This window comes from Eubalaena glacialis, chromosome 19 (assembly GCF_028564815.1).
Source record: "Eubalaena glacialis isolate mEubGla1 chromosome 19, mEubGla1.1.hap2.+ XY, whole genome shotgun sequence".
Classification (NCBI taxonomy): Eukaryota; Metazoa; Chordata; class Mammalia; order Artiodactyla; family Balaenidae; genus Eubalaena; species Eubalaena glacialis.
In genome coordinates this window covers 12,305,406-12,324,164 of record NC_083734.1, presented here as the reverse complement: position 1 = coordinate 12,324,164, position 18,759 = coordinate 12,305,406, and the positions used below count along the sequence as shown (strand labels likewise).

The following is an 18,759-nucleotide window of genomic DNA, read 5'->3' as shown; positions in this document are numbered from 1 at the left end:
GGCCTTCTATCAATTTCTATTGATTAAAGAGTCCAGGGACCCGCGTCAGTAACACCATGACCCCAGAAAACAGCAAAACCTGGCTCACCCGCTCCCCGAGGGGGCTCGAGCTAGTTCCTTAAATGGGTAACAACGGGGGTGGGCCAGTGGGTTGGGACAGACGGGTGGCTTAGGTGGTCTGCCCAGCCCCCCTGGTGGTGCCCTGGGCAGGGATCATGCTCAGTGCCCTGTTTTTGTTCCCGGCACCTCAGAAATAGCAGTTGGTTTGTGGCCTTTTTGTGCATGCAGTTATTTTTAGTCCCTTATGGTTTCTTTGTATTCTGTTGCTCGGGGAGATGTTTGCTCAGGTGCAATCACTCCACTAGAGGGTCTCAGGTCCCAGCCTGTCTCAATTTTACCCGAGAGAAAGAGGCCCAGAGAGATGCCCACAGGTGTTGGGAAGGCTTACGGGGGACTCCTGACCCAGGGCTGCTCCTCTCTCATCTAAGTTCCGTATGAACTGAACAGGCATCCCGTGGACCAGCCAGGGGTCTAAGTCAGCAACCACCACCTTGTTTTCTAGGGAAAAGGAATCTTGAGGGCCAGGAGAAGTGTTCGCTGGTCCTCTCATGAGTAAGACGGGCATGGTCTGAGTAGGGGATCCAGCCCAACTTCTGAATTGAAATAAATCTGAACTAAAATGTCTTGGACCCCTCCCCCTGGCCTGAAGTCCTGTGATAAGAATGGCCTGAGCTAATTCATGGAACTTAACCCTTAAACAACCACAGCACCACTAGCAGCAGCAGAATAGAGCTTTGCACCCAAATCTCAGGCCCCGAGCAGGCCTGGAACCCCAGCCAAGACTTTTTGGTGGGCTGACTGGAAGTTCTGCCCACCTGAAATGAGAGTTCTGTTCTACGGTTTTATGACTCTGTTTAATGAGAATGGCTTAATGAGAATCCTACTTTCAGCAGACAGTATCCGGATGAAGGCCCCCAGCCCACTCCCCGTGGTCATCCCCATCCCTTGGAGGGATGGACTGCCTCATATGCGTACACAGCACTTCATCGATGTAGATGGTATTCTCTTTGACTTGGATCTCCTCCTGCAGGGCGAGCTGCCTGCGATTCAGGCCTTGCAGCTCTACTTGAGCTTGGGCTAATGTTTCCTTTAATCTAGGAGAAGAGGAAGAACATTAGGGAATAATTTATGGCTCTACATCACTATTTCAGGGGGAAAAATGTATTCATATATTCAGTGCAGGATCCAAATTGATGTGTCTTCCTCCTTTCTCCTCCTTAAGACAGAGATTTCAAATTGGTGGCCCTGGGCCATGTTCACAAGGCAGACAAACCCATGAACTGCCAACATTTAAAACTGTAGATTTTACCTAAACATCTGGAGCTGGACTTCAGAAAAATGTAAACATCGGGATGCATTCCCTGCATGGCAGCAATTGGCGGGAGTTAGGAGAGACTGCCCTCTAGAAAAGAACCCCTCAAACACGAAAGGTGCAAAGGTCTTTATGCCCACCCAGCATCACCCACGATGACATCGCCTAACCCTGCTCACAATCCAGGTCTAAAGGGAGCCCCAGTAGCCCTGTGCCTACCTTGCAACGTTGTGGGTGATCTCATCGACCTCCTTGATCAGCCTGTACTGTGCAACGTCGCGACACAGCTCCACATTAGGCCGATGTGTCCTGGTCTCCAGGCGTGTATGAGCCACCTTGGCAGGTCCTTCTTGGTCAAGGATGGCTTTTTCGAGAACTGTGATATTTTTCTCCTGGGAGGCAATCTCTTCCATGACCTTACAGAAAGGATTAGAGGAGGTGAGGCCAGGGGGTGTTCCTCAAAACTCAACAGCAGGGGCTTCCCTGGTGGCGCAGTGGTTAAGAATCCGCCTGCCAACGCAGGGGACACGGGTTCGAGCCCTGGTCCGGGAAGATCCCACATGCCGCGGAGCAACTAAGCCCGTGCAGCACAGCTACTGAGCCTGCGCTCTAGAGCCCGCGAGCCACAACTACTGAGCCCACGTGCCACAACTACTGAAGCCCACGCACCTAGAGCCTGTGCTCCACAACAAGAGAAGCCACCACAATGAGAAGCCCACGCACCGCAACGAAGAGTAGCCCCCGCTCTCCATAATCAGAGAAAAGCCCATGCGCAGCAACAAAGACCCAAAGCAGCCAAAAACAATAAATAAATAAAATAAATAAATTTATTAAAAAACAAAAACAAAAAAAACTCAACAGCAGATGCTCTTAGGAGGTTAGGAAGAGGGCACCTCCGATATCTACCCAAGCAGGACCCCAGAAAGAGTCTGATCCCTCTTCACTACAGCAGTGATTGCTCATGGGCAAGGTAACTCACCCAACCTTAGAACCTCACAGATGGAATGGACACGAGTGGCCACTGTTGCCTCTTCTCCTTCCCAAATATGTGGATTCCCTCAGCAAAGGCTGAAGGCTGCCCATTTACCTTGGTATAAAGTACCTTTGTATCATGAGTGGAATGCTGCCTACTTCCTTACCAATCCACCCACTAGTACTGTAACTGAAGGTGCGGTCCGGCTGCTCGCCGCTCAAAAACCATTAAAGAGGCCAGGTTGGTGGAAAGGAAAGTTTGCTTTATTCTGGATGCCGGCAACCGAGGGGGGCGGGCGGGGAGGGCAGATGCCTGTCCAAAGGCCAACTCCCCAGCACAACTGGAAAATCAGTGGGCAAGAGCTTTTATAGATGGAGGGAGGGTGCTACATGCAGAAACAGCACAGTCACCTCTGACAGTCACCTTGGTATTGGTCATCGGTGGTCTGACCAGCGTCATCTTGATTGTTTTAAGTACAATTAATCTTCAGTTCCAGTGTTGGTTTGTTCCCATTTCCTTGAGACCAGTTCTCAGAATTGCGGCAGCTTATGTCGTGGCTACAGTCTGGTCACCATGTAGTTAACTTCTTCCACCTGCTGGGGGTTTCAGTACCTATAAGACAGCTCACAGGATACGGCTCAGAATATTATCTACAGCCCTTGAGGAGGAACTAAAGGTCCTTGACTATGCTTAATGACTAAACTATTATTATTTGGTCTCCTTTGACTGTTTTCCTTTGTTTCTGTATTTTCTCACTTCTCTGATTAAACTTATTCTTTGGCTGAAGTTTTTCCACAGACAGATGGCAGGCTGAGGACATGGGGGGAGGGGAGCAAGGACCATAGGGTCCTTCTCTGTTTCAGTACCAGTTCTGCCCCCTAGAAGCCCGAAGAAAGGGTGAGCAGTTTAATCTGAGTTTTGTTGGTTTCTTTGATGGTGGCTTTGTGCAAAGAAAAGATTCCTTTGAAGCTACTCGGGTTTTTAGATTAATATTTCACTAGTTTAAAATTTTATTTCTTCCTTAAGTTTTTTTTCTTTTTAAACTTCTCATCATGGGAATTTCCAAACATACATGAAGGTGGGTAGTGTAATGAACCTCATGGACCCAGCATCCATTTAAGCAATGATCAATACACGGCCAATCTTGTTTCATCCATAATGCCCTCTATGCACCCCTGCCATCAGCTTATTTATTTTAAAGGAACTCCCAGATATTATATCATTTCAGTCTTAAATACTTGAGTATGTTTCTAAGTTATAAGGACTTTTTTTTTCTTTTAACATAACGACAATATTTTTTATCACACACAAATGAAAGAAAGATTCTTTATTATTATCTAAAATCTAGTGTTCAAATTTCCCTCAGTGTCCTTTTTTTTTTTTCGGTAAGAGTTGGTATGTTTAAATTAGAATTCGAATGAGGTCCACACATTACATCTGGTTTTCTTAATATTTCTTTTTTCTTTTTTTTCTTTATAAATTTATTTATTTATTTGTTTTTATTTTTGGCTGTGTTGGGTCTTCATTGCTGTGCGCGGGCTTTCTCTAGTTGTGGCGAGTGGGGGCTACTCTGCGTTGCAGTGTGTGGACTTCTCATTGTCGTGACTTCTCTTGTTGCAGAGCATGGGCTCTAGGCGCGTGGGCTTCAGTAGTTGTGGCTTGCAGGCTCACTGGTTGTGGCTCGCGGGCTCAGTAGTTGTGGTGCATGGGCTTAGTTGCTCCACGGCATGTGGGATCTTCCCAGGCCAGGGCTCGAACCCGTGTCGCCTGCATTGGCAGGAGGATTCTTAACCACTGCGCCACCAGGGAAGCCCGTCCCTACCCTTTAATTTGGAGGCCGTTGCCTCCGTTTGCCGAGCCTCTTCATGGCCACGGAGGCTTCTAGCCAGGTGATAACCAGCTGGAGCCTTTTCTCATAGATCCTAGGTTGTTATTCCAGGTGGGGGCAGGGAATCTCACCTGATTTGTTTTAGTCCATCATTCGAGCCTGTCCAGACCATTTTGGATGCTCATTTTATTTTACTTTTAAAAAACATTTATTTATTTGTTTATTTATTTTTGGCTATGGCACGTGGGATCTTCGTTGCGGCATGCGGGATCTGAGTTGCGGCATGTGGGTTCATAGCTGCAGCATGCGTGTGGGATCTAGTTCCCTGACCAGGGATCGAACCCGGGCCTCCTCATTGGGAGTGCGGAGTCGCACCCACTGGACCACAAGGTAAGTCCCTGGATGCTCATTTTAGATGTTGCTGCCAAGGCCTCAGCCACACAGCTCCCAGCTCCTGCAGGATCTCCTCCGGCAGGACAGGGCTTCTCACAGGCCTCTGCAAAGCCCAGCTTCTTGCCTCTTCTCTTATGGTGGACCCTCCTCCCCACTGCCTTCCTATCTCAGATCCATCTTTCAAGGCCTGGACTAAGTTCTTACTCCACCAGGAAGCCTCTTGACTAGTCTTTGGCTACGTTTATCATTATTACTATTATTGTTGTTGTTGTTCCTATTATTAGCTGCAGCAGCAGCAGCCAATTTTTATTGATTATCTATTATATTGATTATATGTATAAACTATGTAAATGTATGTATATATATGTGTGTGTGTATAAAATCGGTATGTGCCAGGCATTGTTCTAAATACTTTATTTGGGTTGTCTAATTTTACCCTAACCAACTCTGGGAGGTGAGTACTGTTGCTGTCCCTATTTTATCAATGAGGAAACCGAGGAACAGGGAGCTTTTTTTTTGTTTTGGCCGCGCAGCATGGCATGTGCATGAAGGATCTTAGTTCCCCAACCAGGGATTGAACCTGTGCCCCCTGCAGTGGAAGTGCGGAGTCTTAACTACTGGACTGCCGGGGAAGTCCCAGGAACAGGCAGCTTAAGTGTATTATAAATGTTTTAAATTTTCTATGCATTATGATGTTCTGACATCATAAAAAACCTTTCTGGCTGGGAGAAACTGCCCCTCCCTGGGCTCTTCGATTCTTAGAGACGGCGAAGGACCAGCCTGAGCAGGCCTTGGATCTGCAAGCCCAGAGCCCTCCCTCCTCTCTCTGCCCTTTCAGCCCAGGAGGCCATCTTGCTCTGCCTGAGTCATCCCAGGGCTGGGTGCCAGGCAACTGGGGACCACTCCATAGCCCAGAGCCCACGGAGGTTATTCACACTAGCTGATCCTAAGTGCTCCCGCTGCCCTGCCTGGCCCGTCCTGAGGAAACCCCAATAAAGGCCGTGGCCTCCACCTTCCCCTTGCTCCTGTCATCTGCCGCCTGATCACCCTAGTGTGTTCTCCATGTGGCCCTGCGTGGGGAGCCCTGCCTCCTGTCTCTAGGACCTGTGAATACAATATAAACTTTGTTTTTTCCTGAGCCCCCTGTCTCCTTATGGCTGCACTTGACTGACCATCTCATAAAAGAACACAAAACATTAAGCAGCCCCCCCAAGATCACACAGCAAGTGTTGAAGCCCCATTTCGAACCCAGGCTGTCTGGCTCCAGGCTCTACATGCTTACCCACAAGGCTCTTCTACCTGTCGTTTTGCGGACTGTTGCAGTATAACTTTTGATGACATTCTGGTTTGCCCTGCTCATCACAGAAATAAATCTTTTCTTACAGTTAGACTCTGGGTTCATGGAAGGCAAGGGAGGAATGCAGCAGAAGGACAAGGTTTCGGTAGCTGAGCAGGCCTGGGCTCTAGTCCCAGGCTGCCAGTGATGCACGTGCCACCTGGGGTCCCTTCCGCTCTCCATGGCTGCTTCACCATCAGTGAAAAGCAAGGAGTGGGCCAGCAGTGGCCACATCAGGTAGCTGTAGCTGTCCCAGTGTTACAGGTGAGGCGGAAGGCTCAGAGAGCTTGAGGCGTCTGCTTAAGTCACTCAGCTGGTCTGTCGCAGGGCTGGAATGTGGGCCCAGAGGTCCTCAGTCCAAATTCAGCCCTTGTTCCACTGGACTCTACCCAGTGTCCCTGAGCTTAGCCTGCGGATGGTCCCACATGCTCAGGATCCAGCGGTCCTTGCTGGTGAGGGACATGGGCTAGAGCCGGCTTATTGGGCTCAAATTCTGCCAGACCTGTGTTAAGTGGGTAACTTGAAACTGACCATGGTGGAAGAACTTACATCACAGAAATCTGCAAATTCTATAAATCAGGGGCTTTTTTCTCCTCTGGGAGCCAGTTTACCAGCAAACGGCTGGATAACCAGGCAACAAGCCAGAATCCCAGAGTTGCATCTGGGTTTGGAGAAATCAGTTACACTCAACTCACGGAACTTCAGAGTCATAAAGAACGTATAAGGGACTTCCCTGGTGGTCCAGGGGGTAAGACTCTGCACTCCCAATGCAGGGGGCCCGGGTTCGATCCCTGGTTGGGGAACTAGATCCCGCATGCATGCTGCAACTAAGAATCCGCATGCTGCAACCAAGAATCTGCGTGCCGCAACTAAGTCTGCATGCTGCGACTAAAAGATCATGCACACCGCAACAAAGATCCCGTCTGACGCAACTAAGACCTGGTGCAGCCAAAATAAATAAATAAAAATAAATCTTTTTTTTTTTTAAAAAAAGAACGTATAAGAGCATACGGTACATCTCTATGCTCCACAGAAGGACGAACTAAGGCCCAGAGAGGGGAGACAGCCTGTTCTCTGCAGCAATGAGTAAGAAAGGAGGCCCAGAGCGGGGCCAAGGCCCGCTCCAGTCCCCCAAAGCCCAAAGCCTGCTGCTAAGATGGAGAGAGCTGAGTGACCTCTACTCCTTAGTACACAGGATCACAAGCCCTGAAGGCCATTCTAGGTTTACAGGGTGAAACCTTCTGAAGGTGCTCTTCCATGTCCCCCTGGGGAGCTCACCTTGGCCAGATGAACAGCCAGCTTGTCCCTGGCGTCCTTGGTCTCCTTCAGCCCATTCTTGAATGCGGTGTCCACCACGTCACGTTGCCTGCTTAGGTCGTTGGCCGTCTGGGACAAAATTCGGTCCACGAGGGCCTTCAGCGTCAGAGAGTTGTTCCTCTGCTTGTCGGCCTTCTCCACGTTGGTGTTGGAGAAGTCCAACCAGTCTTCCAGACTCACAGAGCTGAAACAGGACCCATGCGTTCATTCATAGCATATTTGGGCTGGGTGTGTGGGTATGGGGGTAGGACAAGCTACTGGAAACCCACAGGAAGTTAAGCCTCCCTCCACCATCAGAAGCACCTAGAACGTTTCCCCATCTCTAGGCAGAGCGAATGGTGGTCTGTCAGTGGCAATAACTGTCACTTTGGGGAAACCTACTTACTCTGTGCCAGGCTCTGGGCTGGCACTTTACAGACATCCTCTCGTTTAATCCTCACGATGGCCTAGTGAGCTAACTTTCATACCCCCATTTGACAGATGAGGAAAACTGAGGCTCAGAAAGATGGAGTAACTTCGTCAAGATCACATAGGTAGAGACAATTTAAGTATCAAAGTAAATTATAATAGTAACAGATTATAACGCACTGAATAAAATAGGAGAATGTGAGTCCATACTGGAATGCTATAAAGAAATGAATAAATTGCTAGTTTGACAAGGAACTGCTTTATATAACACTTGAGGAATCTCAAAATAATGTTGACTGGAAGGAAAGGGACACACGAGATACATAGTACATGATGCTATTTAATAAATGCGAAAGTAGGCACAACAAACCTATTAGAAATCAGGAATGTGGTTCTCTTTGGGGAGGAGAGAGGAGGTATTGATCAAGAGGGGACAGGGTGGAGGTTTTGGTGTTGGTGGTAATGTTTTATTTCTTGGCCTGGTTGGTGGTTACATGGAGATTGTTTGCTGTGTGACTAGAGGCAGCCTCTGAGATGGTCCCCAATGACCCCCTGTGTCTCCTGGTATTCACACCTTTGTATAGTGCCCTCCCCTTGAGTTGTGGGATGAACTCATTGACTCATCTCTCATGAATAGACATAATGAGAGGTTATTTCTAGGATTAGGTTGAAAGAAAATTGTGGCTTCTGTCTCGGCTGCCCTCTCTCTCTTGCTTCCTTTTGGATCACTCGCTGTGGGAGAAGCCAGCTGCCACATCCTGGGACAGCTCCGTGGAGCGGCTCGGGTGGCAAGGCCTGTCATGACCACACGAGTCGGCTCAGAAGTGGGTCCCCCCCTCACGGTTGTGCCTTCAGATGAGACTGCAGCCCCAGCAGACCCGTTGACTACAACCTCATAAGATGTGAGCCAGAGGCGCCCAGCTGAGCCATGCCTGGGCTCCTGACCCACAGAAGCTGGGAGATGACACATGTTTATTGTTTTTAAGCTGCTAAGTTTTGGGGTACCTTGTTATACAGCAAAAGATAACTAAAACAATGATAATTCATTAAACTGTTTACTATTATTTGTGCGTTTTTCTTTTCTTTCTTTGTTTTTGGCTGCACCGCATGGCTTGTGGGATCCTAGTTCCCCAACCAGGGATTGAACCCGGGCCCTGGCAGTGAAAGTGCCAAGTCCTAACCACTGGACCACCAGGGAACTCCTGTGCAGTTTTCTATATGTATGTTTTACTTCAAAAAGAACGTTTTAAAAATTAGAATAAGTTAGGTCTGTGATGTAATGTTACTTGAAAAATGTAAGTTAGATGTTACAGAAAAGGTACATGGTACAATCCCATTTTTGTAAAGAAACAAAATTTATTTGTGTAGGTGAGTGTATACATATGTTTGTAAGAACATACAGATAACACTGGTTATCTCGGGGGGTGTAATGATAGAAAGGAGTAGATATGGGGAAATTATTAACTTGCCCTTTCTACATTTTAAAATTCTTTTACTTGTTAAAAATGCAAATAGGTAAATGAATAAATTTGAAAGGTTTAAAGATTTTATATCAGAGACTTCCCTGGCGGTCCAGTGGTTAAGACTCTGCGCTTCCACTGCAGGGGGCGTGGGTTCAAACTCTGGTCGGGGAACTAAGGTCCCGCATGCTGCACGGTATGGCACCCCCCAAAAAATTTTTTTTATATCAGACTTTCTTAAAGTGGGGGCAACCCGGAGGACCGAGGCGCCTCTGGGTCCTGTGTCAGGGTACTCACTGCTCAGCGCCCGCCTTTGCCCCAAGCCTGCCTCTTCCCAGCTCTCAGCCTGCATTCAGGATGATGTGCTAGGTCCTGCCTGCCTCTCTGAGAAGTACTAGGATGACACACAGCAGGGAGGAGGACAGCAGGGCCAGGCCAGCAGGGACCCACTCACTTTGGTTCAACCCTCATGACGTTCTCAGAATATTTGATGTGTGGCGAGTTGTTGTTGAGTGAGAAGCAGATATCATCAATGGTCAGGGCTGTAAACTTGTCCTTCAAGTCCTTTTCAAGACTGTATTTGGCAGAGCGGTTCAGCCTGAAGGGAGAAGGTAAACTGGGTTTCTCCCTCTGGAATGCCTAGGTGGCACCTATACCAGGTTCTTGGGAGACCATGGAAAATGAAGCCAGTCTAGTGCAATATGGCGACACTTCCTCCCACCTTCCCATCCCCCCAACACACACACACACACACACACCCACCCACACACCATTAGACACTTGGTGACAAATTAATGTATCCAAGCCAGGACTTCAAGATCTTCAAGATCTTCCCTCCAAATGTGACATTTTCTGATGTCACCACTGTGGCATCCTGTTTGTGAGAGGTCAGCTCTAGTGTCCTCCAGTTTACAATCGGGGGTGAAATCTGGCCGCACCCCAACTCACGCCACGCGTGAGAGGTTGTCCTGGTCTCATTCTGAGCGTTCCCGGGCCACCTTGGGGCATGGAAAGTGCTTGTAGGGTATTAAATCCCATTCTTTCTGGGCCATGGAGCACGGCCTTGGTGGGCGCCACCTTTTCTAGACAACGCCCAGTGGAGATGTGAGGGCAGGCCCCGCATGGCCATACCTGATCTGCTCGGACGTCTCCTCCAGGGTGCGTGTCAGCAGGGCCGTCACCCCCCGGATGATCTCGGCCTCCTTGATCAGCTCCTGCTCCACCTCATCGTGGACCAAGTCAACGCCAACTCGCTTCTCCCTGACCGAGAGAAAGGTGGAGGGCCATCCCATGCGCGGAGGAAGGCAACTCAAAATCTGCTGACTTTTAAAACTGTCGGGACAACTGGACCAAATCCATGTGGATGATGTGATGGGGGATGTACCTTAGTTGGTGTCTATGCGACTTCAAAATATCCAAAACATAATGAGGAAAAATTAATCGGTGACTGGTTACTTGGTCTGAAAAATGCCAGCTGGACTTTTGGGCCTCAATTTGGCCATCGGTTCTGAAGCCTTTTACTTTTTACCTGTTTATTGGAAACACTGTCTTCTGACTTAGAATTTTAAAGACATATGTTTCCTTCCTTGATCCTAGTCCTCTGACAAGGATTGAATCCAAAAAGATGCTTTATAGTAACAATAGTAATAGTCATCATAATGCCAAAATTAATAGGACCCCCACCACTGAGCACTTACTACGAGACAAGCATTGTGCTGAGCGTTTCAGGCGGATATTCCTTCTCACGTAACCTCTCAAGTACAGGTGAGGAAACTGAGTTTCAGAGAGATTACGTAACTCACCCCATGTCACAGAACTAACTGGGCATTACTCATGTTTTTAACCACTTACGCCCAAAATTGATCAGTCACTGTCTGACAGTTTATTCTTTTCCACCTGCATGACAGTGCTAGGGAGGAAGTCTCCACTCACCAGCTGTGTGACCTCAGCCACGCTGTATAACTTATCTGTGCCTTGGTTTCCTCATCTGTGAAATGGGGACAACTATTAGTACTTCCTAGGGTTGTGGCAAGGGACAAAGGAGATAAGAAAGCAGATAGCACGGTACCTGCCACAGAGGAGCATGTGCTCAATCCACGTATGTCCTCTACATCCTAGTTTCCCTTAGGTGTAGACTTGAGCCAACTGGATGTTGGCCTCTTTGATCACCTGCTACTTCCCTTTGCCTCACAAACTCTCTGAATCTGGCTGGGAGGTTGCTGCCTGGTTGCTGCAGAGGGGGTCCTGGCTAAGCTCACAGAGGTAACAGGGTTTTCTGGGAAGGAGGAAGAGTGTGGACAGAATCACAGTGCATTTGGGAAACTGCAAGCAGCTCAGCACCCCTAAGTACATCCCACTGCTGGGGATGAGATATGGCCCTGGAGGGGTCACTGGGGCCCCAACCATGATGGACCTTGCTTTTGAAGCTAAGAAGTTTGAACTTTATTTTGAAGGTACTAGGGCAAAGGATTGTAACGAAAGGATTTTAAGCATGGAGTGACCTGGAAAGATCTGCATTTGGGAGGGTTTGCTCAATAGCCAGTAAGGAGGATGCACTCGATTGGAGGGGCCTCTGCTGGAAGAAGGGTGCTCCACCTAGGGCTGTGACAGGCATCAGGTCTGCAAATCAGCATCACCCCAGAGCAGAAAGGATCATCCTACTCATAGGACTTATAGGAGGGAAATTATAGTAAAAAGGTATGTTTGCACAGCGCTCTCTGGATTACAAAGTGCTTCCATGTGGCTCTGTGTATAGGAGCAGACTTGTCCTCTAGTAACTGTATCTGCTCTGCCTGCCCAAAATAAAGACCACCATTTCCCAGTTTCTATTGGTGTGGCCATGTGACTAAGCTCTGGTCAACGGGATACAAGCAGAAACGGTGAATGCCAAACCCTTATTATTCCTACTTGTTGGCATGTAGACATAATGGCTGGAGCTCCAGCTGCCATCGTGAATCACGAGGTAACCTTGGGAGTAAAAGCCACGCACATGGAGCAACAAGATAGTGGAGCAACACGATAGAAAAGGCCTGGAAGCCTGACACTGTGGGCACACGATGCCAACCCTGAACTATCTCCAGACTTCTTAAACGTGAGAGAGGAAGAAATTATCTAAGTTCAATGTTATTTTGCCCTTTTCTGATTACCCACTGCCAAACCTAGTCCTAACTTATATTTAAGTTAGTCAAGAGCAGAGTTTAGACATGAGCCAAGTCCAGTGCTCCTTCTACTGCCCAGCACCCTGGGCATGCCGAGATAATTTCAGGCTCTAAAAGAACACATGCTCATTTGTCTCATTCTAACCCATCACCTAGCACAGTCAGCTTTTACCTCTTTGCAATTCATTTCTTACAACAGATGATTCATTAGAGGAACCTTCCCTCCTACCTGTATTCCAGACACTTCTCAGTGATGTGCAAGGGCTCTTTAAAGCTCTCCAGGGCTTTCTCCAACCTGGTCTGATAGATGAGTAGATTTTCGGTCACATGCACCAGCTGCTCAAGTTTGTCATCTAACTCCTTCTTCCAGAACCTGACTTCCTCAAGCCTCTGCTCTGAAGCACACAGAGAAGTCACACCAGGATTAATCTATTCCCAATGTAGCCAACTCTTAGATTAGAAACTTGAAGACTATTGTAAACCTACCCGAAATACTTTCTTTTCTTCTTAGAGTTGTGCTACTTGGGGCATCTTTACATCTCTGAGTTTATTAGAAAGAAGGAAAGAAGGAAGGAAGGAAGGAAGGAGGGAGGGAGGGATGGCGGGAAGGAAGGAAATAAGAATATATTTCTTCTTACATTCAACATCAAATTAATCCAAAGACCATTCTACACTCATTGACTCTAATTCTTCAAAGCCCACTGTTTTTAATAACTTTTAATTTTGTCAAAGACACAAATGTATATTGTTTGGAAAGTCAAATAGTTTTACAAGTATTACAATTCTCTGACACATCCCTACCCACTCCCACTTTCTGGAAGCAACCGCTTTTTAAACACTTTTAGTATTTCTTCTGGCATTTGCTTACATTGCTATTTATTCATTATCAGTTTTAAGATTACCTATTGATTTCCTATGATGAAAGATAAGAGTTTGCTCTTATACGACTTATACAACACACTTCTGATCTTTCAATCTTCCCAATATAGCTGTGTCACCGTGTTATTAAATATTAATTTAATGTTTGTTTATGTTATTGTAGGTATGTAAATATTATTTACACCCAAACCATGATATCATGATACTATGATAAATTTACTTTCTTATACAACTTCTAAAAAAATTTTTATTGGAGTATAGTTGATTTACAATGTTGTGTTAGTTTCAGGTGTACAGCAAAGTGAATCAGTTATACATATACATACATCCACTCTTTTTTTAGATTCTTTTCCCATATGGGTTATTACAGAGTACTGAGTAGAGTTCCCTGTGCTACACAGCAGGTTCTTATTAGTTATCTATTTTATATAAAGTAGTGTGTATATGTCAGTTCCAATCTCCCAATTTATCCCTCCCCCCCTTATCTCCTGGTAACCATAAGTTTGTTTTCTACATCTGTGACTCTACTTCTGTTTTGTAACTAAGTTCATTTGTTAGATGCCACATATAAGTGATATCATACGATAATTTGTCTTTCTGTGTCTGACTTAATTTTACTCAATATGACAATCTCTAGGTCCACCCATGTTGCTGCAAATGGCATTATTTCATTCTTTTTTATGGCTGAGTAATATTCCATTGTATATATGTACCACATCTTCTTTATCCATTCATCTGTCAATGGACATCTAGGTTGCTTCCATGTCCTGGCTATTGTAAATAGTGCTGCAATGAACATTGGGATGCATATATCCTTTCAGATTATGGTTCTCTCCAGATATATCCCCAAGAGTGGGATTGCTGGATCATATGGTAGTTCTATTTTTAGTTTTTTGAGGAACTTCCATACTGTTCTCCATAGTGGCTGTGCCAATTTACATTCTTGCCAACAGTGTAGGAGGGTTTGGAACTCCTATAGGTATTGAGCCTCCCAGATGGATCCTCTAATTTTCTTGTCTTTTCTCTCTTGTTTTCTATCTATCTCTTTGTCTTTTTCCCCTACTTTCTGGAGATACTTCAACTCTATCTTTCAACCCTTCTTTTGACTTAAAAAAATATTCTGCTCTCATATTTTTAATTTCCAAGAACACTTTCTTGTTCTCTGAATGTTCTCTTTTTTAAGAGTCTTCTTGTTCCATAGATGCAATGTCTTTTCTAAATTCCCTGAGGATCTTATAGTGTTATTTTTTCTTTTGCTCTGTGTACTTTCTTTAGTTTTGTTTGTTTCAGTGTTTGCCATTTTAGAACCTTCCCTCACATGTTTGGTGATCCTCATCTGATCATATTTGAGAATAAAATGCTAAGATACTAACTGGGAGCTCTGTCTGCAGGGACATGGTTTGTCAACCAGAATGCTTTATTGTCTAGTATGATCAGGCCTACCTATAGGCTGGTATCAGGAGTAAGCATCAACCCATCAGGAGAAGCCTAACATTTAACACTGCAGGCCTGAATGAAGTTTTGGTTTATGGGAGGTTGAAAACTAGCAGCCCTTAGACCAGGTTTTGTTTATAGATGTGTTTGTTCATCCTGCCCAGTGTTATAAATATTAGACCAGGTTTTGTTTATAGATGTGTTTGTTCATCCTGCCCTGTGTTATAAATATTAGAGCAGGTTTTGTTTATAGATGTGTTTGTTCATCCTGCCCAGTGTTATAAATATATCAAATCAGTTGCTAGCATTTAAAAAGTGGGTAAAATTCCAGCTTTCCAGATTTTCTAAAAAAAAAAAAAAAAAATCAGGGAACTCAGCAACACTGGGCCCATATTCTTTCTTGGGAAAAAATGGGTTGAAATTGATGGAGCACATGTTCTCCAGGCACCCTCAGTCCCCACCACTCCCTATTGTCTTAGGGGTCTTATTCAAACCCTTATGTTACCCGCCCAACTCGGATAGACTGTTGAGTTTGTGACCTCTGGTTTATCACTTTTTGGCATTTGGGACTTTTGTTTGTTTCATCTTATTTTTATTCTTGTTTTGCTTATTTAAGGGCACCACCTTTTACATTGTGTTCGTAGGAATGGGATTGTCAAGAGAGCATTACTCTTTCTTTAAGACTCAGCTCAAATGTTCCTCTTTAGGAGGTCTTTCCCAATTCTCCAGGGCAGACTCCACCCTCACTTCTGTACCCCTTCCCCCAGCTCCTATCTAGTTATATGTTGATTATTCATTTTTCTATCTTTCTCCTCCTCAATCCAGGAGCCCCTCAAAAACTGAGGCTCTGATCATCCTCTGTGATATTCCCAGGGCTTTGTCCATAGATGCTCTTAGATGCTCAACAGATATGTATCGAATCAGTAAAAGAATGTCTGATGAATGGCTGAAAATCAGACTGGGTTACCATGTCTCTACCTTAGGGCAGTGAACTTAAAGACTGAGCCCAGAGAATACACGTTTCTCCCTAATATTTCAAGATAATACATTGCCATTCCTGAACATGAAATGCAAATGACAGTATCGCCATACCTCAACAGTATCATCCAAACATGTTCACAAATATACCAAATGTGTTATCTTACCTAGTTTCTTGTTCACATCGCTTTGAGATTTTCTTGTGGTCTTTTCAATTTCATTCACAAGCCTCTGGCTTTCTGCCACCAGGCGTTCGGACCGGGACCTTTGGGCCTCTGCTCTGTGGTATTGGTTCTTGTTAGCAATGTGCCACTCTGAGGGCAAGAACTTGGGTGGATGTTGTAGTAGTTTGGCCATTTGAGGTTTCTAAAGTCCTGATCAAAAGGAGAATTTTTTTTTTAGATTCACTGAAAGCAAGTTGTCCTTTTTTTAATGTCAGTTTTTATTCAAGTGTGACATTCATACCAAAAGGTACATAAATCATAATCTGTACACAAAATGAAAACCTCTGTACAGCCAGCACCCAGATCAAGAAATAAGCATTACCAGCACCTCACGCCTCTTTCTGACCACTATTCTTCACCCACACAGTAACCACTATTCCAACTTTTAACACTATAAATTAGTTTTGGTATTTTTGAACTTAATATAAATGGAATCACTATGTACTCTTTTATATCTGACTTTTTTTTGCTCACATTATGCTTGTAAGATTTATCAGTATTGTTCATATACTTGTAGTTTGTTCATTTTCATTCCTGTGTAGTATACCATTGTATGATTATACCAAAATTTGTCTCTCTTTTCTACTGTTTATGGGTATTTGGGCTTCCAGTTTGGCACTATTATGAGAATGCTATGAATATTCTCATTTAGAGACAATGTGTTTTTTGGTGAACATATGCATGCATTTTTATAACGCATTAGAATTGCTGGGTCATAAGGCAGTGTTCAGTTTTAGTAGGTATTGCCAAACAGATGAACCCAGACATGTTTTCTTAAAAAGAACAACTGTGACATCTGTAAACTGACAACTGGGTATTGAGCCTGTTCAGCAGATGAAAGAAACAAAACCTTCCCAGGACAAAGAAAAGGAGAGAACAAGAAGAGGAACACATGAGGAGGCAGCAGGCAGAGACCAGCAGTAGCAGAAAGACCAACATTTCACCACCTCATCTGCACACAGCTCTGACTGTGAGAACTGCCGTCCTCAGACAAGGCTAAAAACTGCCCCCACCCACATCCTCACCCAAAATATATATCTGAGCGCCTGCTCTTAAAGGCTTCTGGATCTCTGAAGTCCTTCAAACATACAAGGAGGGACCCGGAGTCAGATCTTGACCAGGCTGAGCCCCAGGCCACCCGGCTCCCTCTGACAACATGGGGTCTCCTAATCCAGTCCCTCCTATGGCTTCGGCCAAGTGTGAGTGTGGGGCTCAAAAATTAACCCAAGATTTCTAGATAAGTCTGAGTAGCTCCCAGAGAAATCGAAATTAGGGCTGAGGTCGAAACTAAACCTAAATTCGGGCTGATACCAATGGGCACAAGGCATTGGGTAGGTCTGTGTGCTGCAGTTAAGGGTTGGTAGTGTAGGGCAGGGGCTTACTTACCCTCAGCGCCACAAAGAACTACTACACAACTTCGGGATGGGAGCCTTCTTACCCCAACCGGAGCTCCGGGTTCTTGCAGAACTGGGCTGTAAACAGCGCAGTCTCCACGGCAACCGGAGACGCGTCACCAGGGCAAAAGGGGCGGGGTCTGCCGCGAAGCTGCTTTTTCCCCAGAAGGCTCTGCGCAGGCGCGAGTTCTGTGTTTTCCCCCAGCGCCGGGGACACAGGGATGTGGCTTGGGAGCGCTCAGGCCAGATGCTCGGCCATCTCAACCTACCACGAAGACGCGGGACACCAAGCTGGGGGTCAGGAGACCTGCGACTGGCGTTGGTCCTGCTGCGGGCTGGGCCACCTCGGGCCGCACTGCTCTCACTGGGTCTCGGACTCTCCAGGTGTACAGCGATGTTGGGCTGGACCTTCAGGCCCTCGCAGCCGCAGGCCGTCCCGGGACCACTAAGCCACAAGCCCGGCCCTGCATGGAGTTAGCCGCAAGAGATTCCTGGGGTTGCCCCGGCCGCGAGTAATTAATAGGAGGAGGTAGGAGGAGGGGCCGGGTCTCGCACCCTGGGCCCGCCCCTCAGCTTCCGGCCGGGGCGGTGGCCGAACCCAGGGCTAGGAGTAAGGAGTAGTTTCTCCATCTAGGAAATGAGTGGATTGGAGCTCCCAAACTAAGAGTACAGTGCTCGGAATATGTTCTTTATGGCTGTAGTGCTGGTAAAAAAAAAAAGCACTTCCGCACAGCCTGGAACACAGAAAATGGGTATTCAAATCTCCCGCCCTATGTCAAACTTGCAGCTCCACCTTTCACACCCCCCAATCGAAGGCAACCTCCCTCTAAGAACAACCAATCAGAGGAGGCTTTGCCTCGTGGAGCCCGACCCCCTAACATCTCGCGATTCCTTTGTTAGCGTCCTGAGGGCCCACGAGGCGTCATGAATATGAAACAGGCCGCATGTCCAGTGGCGTCTGGAGGAGCTCGTGTTGCATATTCATATTCCCCGTCCCTCAGAGAAGGGGCTATTTAAGGATCGAAGTGGCCTCGCCTGCCACCCGCACACCAGCGGGAGAGTCGCCAGTCTTGGCTACCAATGGGTATTCAGGGCGTGGAGCCTGGGTTTCCCACTCAGGGAAGGCGAGCCGGCGGGAATGGACCGGAGTCCCTGCCCCAGCACTGCATTCCAAGGACACCTGAAGAAGGTGGTCTGGCTCCTGAGCGTGCGGGGCAGCTGGGCCTCAGGGGAGGTGCTCGCTGGTGGGCGTCCTCTCCTACTTAGGCGAGAAGAAGGGGCGGCGTCCTGATGGAGCGAGCCAACCCTGAATGACCCCTGTGGTTTCCTTTGGAGGCCCCGACCCTGGCGTCCCCGCACCTCAGGTTACAGAAGGGGAAATTTCTTGGACCTGTTGGGAACATGATACAATTGGCCAAAGTACATGAAATTAGCTATATGAATTATGATCATAGGTCACCATTGTATTTTGCATCTGTATACAAATTTAATCCTCTCCCCCTTCCCCACGGCATGGAGAGGGATAGAAAAACCTTGAGACCCTCACCGAAGAACTAATGCTTGTAGTTGAGTCCAGCCAGCTGGACTCTCTTCTGCTGGTTCTGC

General features: G+C 46.6%; 1 protein-coding gene and 1 non-coding gene across 3 annotated transcripts; both read right to left on the bottom strand.

Moving 5' to 3' along the window:
- Positions 1–935: 935 nt before the first annotated feature.
- TEKT1 (tektin 1) lies at positions 936–17,651 on the bottom strand. Of its 2 annotated transcripts, none has more exons than XM_061175678.1 (8): positions 17,147–17,651; positions 15,704–15,910; positions 12,475–12,640; positions 10,219–10,347; positions 9,542–9,685; positions 7,181–7,403; positions 1,592–1,788; positions 936–1,154 (listed from the first exon to the last, which is right to left on the bottom strand). In XM_061175678.1, exons 2-8 carry the CDS (start codon positions 15,891–15,893, stop codon positions 947–949), a joined length of 1,257 nt encoding a protein of 418 aa, XP_061031661.1. In that variant the 5' UTR covers positions 15,894–15,910; positions 17,147–17,651; the 3' UTR covers positions 936–946. The 2 variants fall into 2 exon arrangements, with proteins under 2 accessions (XP_061031661.1, XP_061031662.1); XM_061175679.1 differs by having other exon boundaries at positions 17,424–17,651.
- TRNAE-UUC (transfer RNA glutamic acid (anticodon UUC)) lies at positions 8,754–8,825 on the bottom strand. The gene has a single exon. It is a non-coding gene; the product is annotated as a tRNA-Glu (tRNA).
- Positions 17,652–18,759: the final 1,108 nt, after the last annotated feature.

Coding starts and splice junctions, on each gene's coding strand:
- TEKT1 (XM_061175678.1), bottom strand. CDS start 15,893: ATGGCCAAACTACTACAACATCCACCCAAGTTCTTGCCCTCAGAGTGG. Junction 12,641..15,703: donor CGATGTGAACAAGAAACTAG/GTAAGATAACAC, acceptor TGTGTGCTTCAG/AGCAGAGGCTTGAGGAAGTC. Junction 7,404..9,541: donor GTCATGAGGGTTGAACCAAA/GTGAGTGGGTCC, acceptor GTCCTGTTTCAG/CTCTGTGAGTCTGGAAGACT.